Source organism: Carya illinoinensis, chromosome 1 (assembly GCF_018687715.1).
Source record: "Carya illinoinensis cultivar Pawnee chromosome 1, C.illinoinensisPawnee_v1, whole genome shotgun sequence".
Lineage (NCBI taxonomy): Eukaryota > Viridiplantae > Streptophyta > Magnoliopsida > Fagales > Juglandaceae > Carya > Carya illinoinensis.
Genome location: NC_056752.1, coordinates 55,397,708 through 55,406,208, shown reverse-complemented (window position 1 = coordinate 55,406,208; position 8,501 = coordinate 55,397,708). Strand labels below are relative to the sequence as shown.

General features: G+C 36.6%; 1 protein-coding gene across 1 annotated transcript; it reads left to right on the top strand.

Moving 5' to 3' along the window:
- Positions 1–1,187: 1,187 nt before the first annotated feature.
- LOC122290106 (receptor-like protein kinase HERK 1) lies at positions 1,188–4,500 on the top strand. Its single transcript, XM_043097649.1, has one exon. The coding sequence runs from the start codon at positions 1,757–1,759 to the stop codon at positions 4,229–4,231; it is 2,475 nt and encodes an 824-aa protein (XP_042953583.1). The 5' UTR covers positions 1,188–1,756; the 3' UTR covers positions 4,232–4,500.
- Positions 4,501–8,501: the final 4,001 nt, after the last annotated feature.

The following is an 8,501-nucleotide window of genomic DNA, read 5'->3' as shown; positions in this document are numbered from 1 at the left end:
CACTTTCAACTCAAATATTTTGTCTAAATTTCTATAAAAAAAAATACATTTTTTTTAACAGAAATCTTAAAAGAAAACTTCTCACAAATTATTTTTTTTATCGACAACTTCTAAATTCTACATAACTACTTCCACAAATTGAATATAAAAATCGCCAGTGAAACAGGCCAGAGAAGTTTCTCTTGACTTGCCACATGATAAAATATTATTGCTCTTTTCTTGTTTGACAGATTAAAAAAAAAACAAAACTTTCAATGGATTCAACAACACGACACGAGGGTGCCAGAAGAAAGTCAAGAAGGGTGGGCAGCACCTGGCCGTCGGTGGGTTAACCTAACTCGATATGATGGGTGAAGGTTAGGTCCAAATATTCATGTCAACCTTGGGCCCCAACCCTCCCACCACAAACTTTCGACTTTGGATGCAGCCCTGTAATAAAAACATTCACATTCTCCCTTCCAATTACCCAGAAATTTTCATCCCAAATCTACAGTGTCTTGAGATTTGGTTTCAATAGCCTTTCACTCGACGATAATGCATACCAAAATGAAATTTTGTTAATTTGGATTTTTGGGGACTATCCCATTTGACAACCATATTTGAAATTTATTAACAAAATAATTTTTAATATTATTTTAAAACAATAAAACATAAATTTATGGAAAAAAAACAGTTTTTCTATCAAAAAAAAAAAAAAGAAAAAGATCATTACACTTGAAAATTTAGTAATGCGTTATAACTCTTAAATCCCAGAGAAAATCGAAAGCTTAAGGCAATCCATGCGCTACTGTGCACTGACTGACCCATCACCTTTGTTGGCATTTCCCACTGTCCATAAGATTTTATTTTATTTTTTGGTCAGAAATGATTTGTACATTTTGTTTTATTTTTAATTTCTTTAAAAGCCGAGTGATTGAAGTCTACATTTTTCTGATTTGGTTAATGGGCCCACTATGGGCCGAAATAATGTCCAATAGTAGCCCAAGACATGGGCTATACAAGACTATAAGTAGTCACTATTATTAATGCGCGGTGGTTGTCGAAAACGCGTTTTTCCCACCTGAGAACGACAAATTGACAAAATACTCATGCCTTGTCCCCTCATTTGATCTAACGTTATCCTCTCTGGCTGCCGAGAACATCACACGAACCTTCTCTCTCTCTCTCTCTCTCTCTCTCGTAATATCAAAACAGTACAAATCTATAAGGAAATAAAGAAATAAAACCCTTTGAACACAACATTTAACAACTCTAGGCGTCACACGCAGAAAGGTAAGCCATCGAAAAATACAGCTGTCCTCCTCTTATGTCATGTTCTTCTGTGCAGTTCTTTGATTTTGAAGTTGCGGGACCTTTTGCCAAATTTCCCATTAGTTAAATGGATATCTGTCGAGGTCGTTTTCTTTTCTCCTACACGTCGTGTTCGTGTTGTCTTTCAAGTACCCTTTAATTTGAATGCGGCAAGTCGAGGAATGAGGAGCTCGTGACTGTGAGATGTTTCTTGTTTTTTGTCTTGGGTTAGTGATAAAGAACATGGCTTTCCCTTTCCATTGATTCCTTGGTGATCTTTAAACGCGACCCTTATGTTTGATTCATTTATGTTCTTCATTTTGGCATCTGGGATATTGATACATCATGTGGTGAAGATATAGAAGGCATCTATCTTCTCTAACATTTGTATCAACCTTCTGTTTTTCAACTGAGCCTTATCAAATTCCACTCTCCGTCTCTCCCTCTTATCTGAGTGTCACCAATAATGAGTTCTGGGAATATTCGACTGTTTATGTGGGTTTCATCTATTTTGTGTTTGATATGTGGTTCCTATGGATTTGTTCCTCAAGATCATTATCTGATAGACTGCGGATCCCCCATCAATACATCGGTGGGCGATCGCGTATTTGTGGCTGATACCTCTGATTCCAATGCTCTTTCTACCCCACAAGAGATTTTTGCTAAGACAACCCTGAAACCTGTTTCACTTTCCAATGATTCAGCTTTGTATGAAACTGCACGAATACTCAATGGACCCTCAATTTACACGTTTCCCATTAAGAAACTTGGGAGGCACTGGGTTCGCCTCTATTTCTTCCCTTTTGTTTTCCAATCCTACGACTTGAGCACGGCGAAGTTCTCTGTTTCCGCTCAAAATATCACTCTTTTCAAAGACTTCCATGTAGGGAACGGTTCTCAGGTTAAGGAATACTCTTTGAACGTGACTTCCAGCAATTTGGTTCTCACTTTTACTCCTTCTTCCAAGTCTTTCGCCTTCATAAATGCCTTGGAAGTTCTTTCACTCCCCGATGAGCTTACCCCTGAGAGTGCCCGCACAATAAATGATCCACCGGGCAGTTACCAAAGTGTGTCAAATAAAGCATTAGAGACAATTGCGAGGGTGAATATGGGTGATGAAACAGTCTTTCCCCAAAATGATACTCTGTGGCGTCTTTGGATCTCCGATGATATGTACCTGCTACACAATAATCTTGCAGAGTTTGTGTCTAACATTACAGCTGTCAATTCAACAATAGCCCGGGCAATGGTAAATATCGCTCCCGCTATTGTCTATGGGACCGCCACAAAGTTGATGAACTCTGGCGAAGATCCTAATATAAATGCCAATGTTACATGGCGTTTCAGTGTTGACCCCGGGTTTGAGTATCTGGTCCGGTTTCACTTCTGTGACATAGTGAGTATCTCTCCAAATAATCTCTTTTTTAATGTCTATATAAACTCCATGCTCGTTTCTAGGAATCTTGATCTAAGCCATCTAACATCAAACATCATTGGTGCCCCTTATTTTATGGATGTCATCACAAGAGTAAACGATATCTCCAAGTTAAATGTTAGTGTTGGCCCTTCTAACGTTGGTAACCCTTCGCCAAATGCCATTCTTAATGGCCTGGAGGTCATGAAAATAAGCACTTCTAAGGGCAGCCTTGATGTTTTGGATTCGGATCTGAAAAAAGGCTCCAAGATGAAAGTTGGTGTTATAGTGGGGTTGGCCGTTGGGATATTCACTGCTGTTATCGTCGCTATCAGTCTCTTCGTCGTCTGCAGAAGAAGAAGAAGAAGAAAATACGCACATGTCAACCATTCAAAGGCGGAAGAAAATTTTGCCACCAGTGGAATGGTGACCAAATACTCCAATAACGGAGCTGCAATATTTTCTAGCTCAAAAACTGGTTATCGCTTCCCTTTTGTTGCAATTCAAGAAGCTACTGATTATTTCAGTGAAAGTTTAGTTGTCGGTGTTGGTGGGTTTGGGAAAGTTTACAAGGGGATTTTGAGAGATGAAACCAAAGTGGCAGTGAAGAGGGGAGTTTCTTATTCACGGCAGGGTTTTGCAGAATTCCAGACTGAAATTGAAATGCTATCAATGTTCCGTCACCGCCATTTGGTATCGCTGATTGGCTACTGTGATGAACAAAATGAGATGATCATAATTTACGAGTACATGGAAAATGGGACCCTAAAGAACCATCTGTATGATTCTGATCTTCCCAGCTTAAGTTGGCCACAGAGGCTTGAGATATGCATTGGATCAGCAAGAGGACTTCACTATCTCCATACTGGCTCTACCAAAGCCATTATTCATCGTGATGTCAAGTCTGCAAATATACTACTAGATGAAAAATTCATGGCCAAGGTTGCTGATTTTGGGCTTTCAAAGACAGGTCCTGAGATTGATAAGACACATGTTAGTACTGCAGTAAAAGGAAGCTTTGGGTATCTAGATCCAGAGTATTTAACAAGGCAGCAACTAACAGAAAAATCAGATGTCTACTCTTTCGGGGTAGTCATGTTGGAAGTCCTTTGTGGGAGACCGGTTATTGATCCATCCCTTCCAACGGAAAAGGTAAGTTTAGTGGAATGGGCAATGAATTCACTGAAGAGAGGGAAATTGGAGGAAATTGTAGACCCTTGTCTTGCTGGCCAAATTAAGCCAGATTCCTTGCGGAAATTTGGAGAAATAGCTGATAAATGCTTGGCAGGCTGTGGTATGGATCGACCTTCAATGGGAGATGTGTTATGGAATCTGGAGTGTGCACTTCAACTTCAAGGGAGTGAAGAAAAACCCGATCCCCAAGGTCAATCTTTACCAGTTAATCATGTCAATAACTTGGAGACCAATGCATCTATTGCACAGTTTAGTATGGGAAGTGTAGGCGACCTTGCTGGTATCTCAATGAGTACTGTGTTTGCCCAAATGGTGAAAGAGGATCCGAGGTAGATAATGTTAAAGCAATCCACTAGAGCAAAAGAATTCATCGCAGTCAATGCAAAGGAGTTCTGGATATTGACAGTGTGGGTGTGCCCGTAGGTCTTTCATCTTTGTCATGAATTAGCTTGATTTTGTGTTTCATTAATTAATTCTGTAAATTCCTTTTCAAAATTCTACCCGTGGCATTTGCATGACATGATCTGCCTTTTTATGGCGTGGCCACTTTGTTTCATTCAAGGATTTTGCTGCTATTATAATTTTTTTCTCTCTTTTCTGCACAGGGTCCTTCTCCCTTGTACTTGATACACAATACGTTACCCCCATGCTGTCTATCCCCCCACACCATAACGAAGTAACCTATTTTTTGCCCAAGCTCCTTGAGACCCTGAACCCTGTACATCTCAATGCTTTAAATAATTTGAAATTTTAAAAATCTGAAAACCTTTCCTAATATTGTAATTTGCATGGACTGGCCTACTAGTACTAAATTTTAAAATTTTAAAACATTATTTGTATGGAAGTCTTATATCGCATTCACCTAATCAATATGTGATTTATTGTATATACTCTTATATCTTAATACTTAAATATATGTGTATTTAAATAAAAGAATAAAAATGATAAATCAAATATTAAGTAGGTAAACGTGTGAGGTGTAAAGTTTCTTTTTAACATTTATTCTTAAATAATAAACGTTTGAACAAAATTAGCTCATCAGGCTGTGGTTGATGGTTATTGTCATGCAAGTAATATTTATTAGAAAACCCAATAAAAAAGAAAAAGCTCAATAATAAATGTTTAAATACTCGAGTAGTCAATTTTTATTTTTTACAATGTAAATCTCAAACTACGAGAAGTTGTGTTTGTATTCTGAACTATTAATTGATTTTACAATGAATCATCTCGTTGTAAAGATTGGCTCATTCGATTTTACAAACTTTACAAATTATCTCATTTCTTCTCAAATTTAAATATAAATATTTTTAAATTTTTAAAATTTTCATTTAATCATTATAATTTTTTCAAATTTCAAAACAAAGCACAAAAATTAATTGACCTTTTTGAAATTTCAAAACAAAATAATATTAAAAAATTATATTCTAATTCTATTTTAATTTTATAAGTTTTTATTCAATTTTTTTTCTCTAATTTTCTAAAATCCTATAAAATTTTTAGAGAAATATTTTAACCAAGAAAAGATTGCACAAAAGTAAATCCACAAATTGACGTGGTTTGATACAGTATGTTAGATTATAAAATTACTTTTAATATAAAGTAAATCTAACGCATCGCATGAAACTACATCAGTTTATAAATTTACTTTTATGTAATCTCTTTGTATATGTAGCAATTCTTAAAATTTTAACTTAAACTATTTTATTACTATTCATAAATTATTTTAATACTATTTACATATTTTTTTTTATCTCATCCTCATTTTTTCTTATACGTGTATAACCAGATACTTAAATAATAATAAAAGTAGTAATTTGATCTTAAATAAATTAAGAAAAATTATTTTATTTTTCAAATCGGTGTATAGTACTAATAAAATATTAAAAAAATTTCTAGCAACAATATAATTATATAAAAATAATCTGTAATTTAATATGATTTGTCATATTATAAAATTATTTTTATTATAAAATAATTTTAATAAATTAATTTATAAGATTATTTTTATATAATTTATTCGTAGCAATATTATAAAATGGAAAACTCTAAATGCAGGCGCGCCACGGAGTGGTTCGCGCACCAATATTGACGTGGATTAATGAAACAGCGCGTTTCAATTCACGTCCGACGATTAACTAGTTATCCTTTCCGAAGCATTTTGGCGTTTAAAGTTGTTACTTTAATGATTAAGTGAAACGGTGCGTTTCACTGAAGCGGGAAGATGAAATTTTTCGAGAAGACCCTCCGTTTTCTCTCTTTCGATCCCTGAATGTTTGTCTTCCCTGGAAACCCTCACCGATGAAACCCTAGCAAGAAGACCCTCCGTTTTCTCTCTTTCGATCCTTGAATGTTTGTCTTCCCTAGAAACCCTCACCGATGAAACCCTAGCGAGAAGACCTTACGTCTTCTCTCTTTCGATCCCTGAATGTTTGTCTTCCCTGGAACCCCTCACCGAGATCACTGAAGATGAAATTTTAGGGTTTCCCTCCGTTTTCTCTCTTTCGATGTCAATCGAACTAAACCAACAATCTACCCCTCACCGAGATCACCTCTGCCATCAATCTACCCCCAAACTCACTCTCGCAAGACCGATCGCCTGAAATACACCTCCCCATTTGGTGGTTTGTTCTTCAGGAGGGTTGTCTGCTCGTGGACTCCATTTTAGGGTTTTGGCCCTTTTCCTCTCTTTCGATGTCGCTACTCTTTCGATCGAAATAAACCCATCGTGTTTCCCCTTCCCTGGAACGCCTCACTGAGATCACCTCTACCATCAATCTACCCCCAAACGGCCTATCGCAAGACCGAGCGCCTGTAATACTCCTCCCCATCTGGTGGTTTTGTTGTCTACTCATGGACAACCATGGCATAGATCGAAGCCTCACGAAACCCTAGCCTTGATTAACAAGTATCTCTCTCGCTATCTCTCTCTCCTTCCCCTGGTTTTCCCTCGGTTATTTGATGAAGGAAAAATATATTAACTATTAAATGTTGCGGTTTCCTTTGGTTATCATCTTGTTCGCTGTTGATCTTGGAGTCCGCGACGTGGATCCGAGGAGTTTGGAAACCTTGAATCCAGCTTAACAGGTCTCTTGATATTGTTTGAAGATAATCAAGTAAGTGGGTCTTTTTTGGGATACAAAATTAGTTGTAAACCCTAGGAGTTTACTCAAGTGGTAAGGGCCATGGTCTTGGAGGTATGCCCTGCAAACAATTTGTACTCGATGATTTACCTGATCCGGGGTTTAACTGGGTAAACCCCATGTTACATTCGCACGATCTCCTGGTTTCTCATCATAAACATATATGATGTTCACTGCTAAAAGTGATTATTGACTAAAATGCAACACTTCACTCTTGTTATGTTATTTTAAAGTCCCATGATAAAATGACATGTCTTGTTATTTATCTTATGAAATCAGGTTGTGATTACTATTTTTCTATAATTGATTGGTCTTAGAACAGTGAGTTGCTTAAGTAAAGGTGTTAAGGATATCTATTTCATAAGGGAATCAATTTAATTTTTTGGAAAAAGATGCAAAGCCAGGAGCTTTCCCTTCTCTTTTTTGGGCTGGGAATTAATCTGGTGTTGTGGTTTCTGCAAAGTTGTTGATGAATTCTGTTTTTTGGGCTGCGAATTAATCTGGTGTTGGGAATAATGAGTGGCAATTGCTTTATCTTGGTTGATCTGTTGATTTCCGGTTCTCTTGTTTGATTTTGGGTGTTACTACGGCTGTAAATGAACAAAGCTATTCATGAGGCACTCGAGCTGAATTCATGAGGCACTCGAGCTTAATTCGTTTAAACTCAATTTGAGTTCAGTTCATACTTTTAAATAGAAAATTGAGTTCAGTTTGCTTAATAAATGAATCAAACTTGAACAATTGTCTGTTATCATTTATTAAATGAGCCGAACTCATGAAATCGGCCTGATTGATTTGATTTATGAATGTGCTACTGCTTTAGCAATAAACCTGTTAGTTTGTGTTTTCACTTCATCATGTATGCTGTGAATGAACTATCTGGTGTACCTGGGTATGTGTGAATATCTGTTCTCCTGTTGGTGGTCAGAGGGTTAGAGTTGAAAATTAAATTTATGGATAAGATTAAATTTCAGTTTGTGGTTTTTTTTTAATGACATTAAAAAACTTATTACCCTTACACATATGCAGAAAGTCCATGTATGAGCTTCCTCTTGTAATAAAATATTTCGGGCAGGACCAACTTGGTTGATTAATTTATATTAGGCCCTTTGTGTCAACCTAATCTTCATGTTGTCTGAAGAAAAGGTTTCAAGTGAAGATTATTCATCTTCACTTGTTAATCATGCTTCGAATTACATGCCAAAGTGTACTTGTGGGTCACCCGCAAAACTTAGAACATCCAATACGCCGAGGAATCCGGGCCGATCATTCTTTAGGTGTTCAAAGTACAATACGAAGGTACAAATAACTTCAATTATTTCCCACTGCATTTGGGTATGAGTTCAGAATTATATATTGCAATTTTAAATACATAGTTTGTTTGTTTACACAGGGGTTACCACACTGCAACTATTTCAAATGGGTAGATAGTGGGCATGAAAAAGATAAAGAAACTTTCAACA

Excerpts from the sequence above, each read along its gene's own strand:
- LOC122290106 (XM_043097649.1), top strand. The coding sequence starts at position 1,757 with ATGAGTTCTGGGAATATTCGACTGTTTATGTGGGTTTCATCTATTTTG.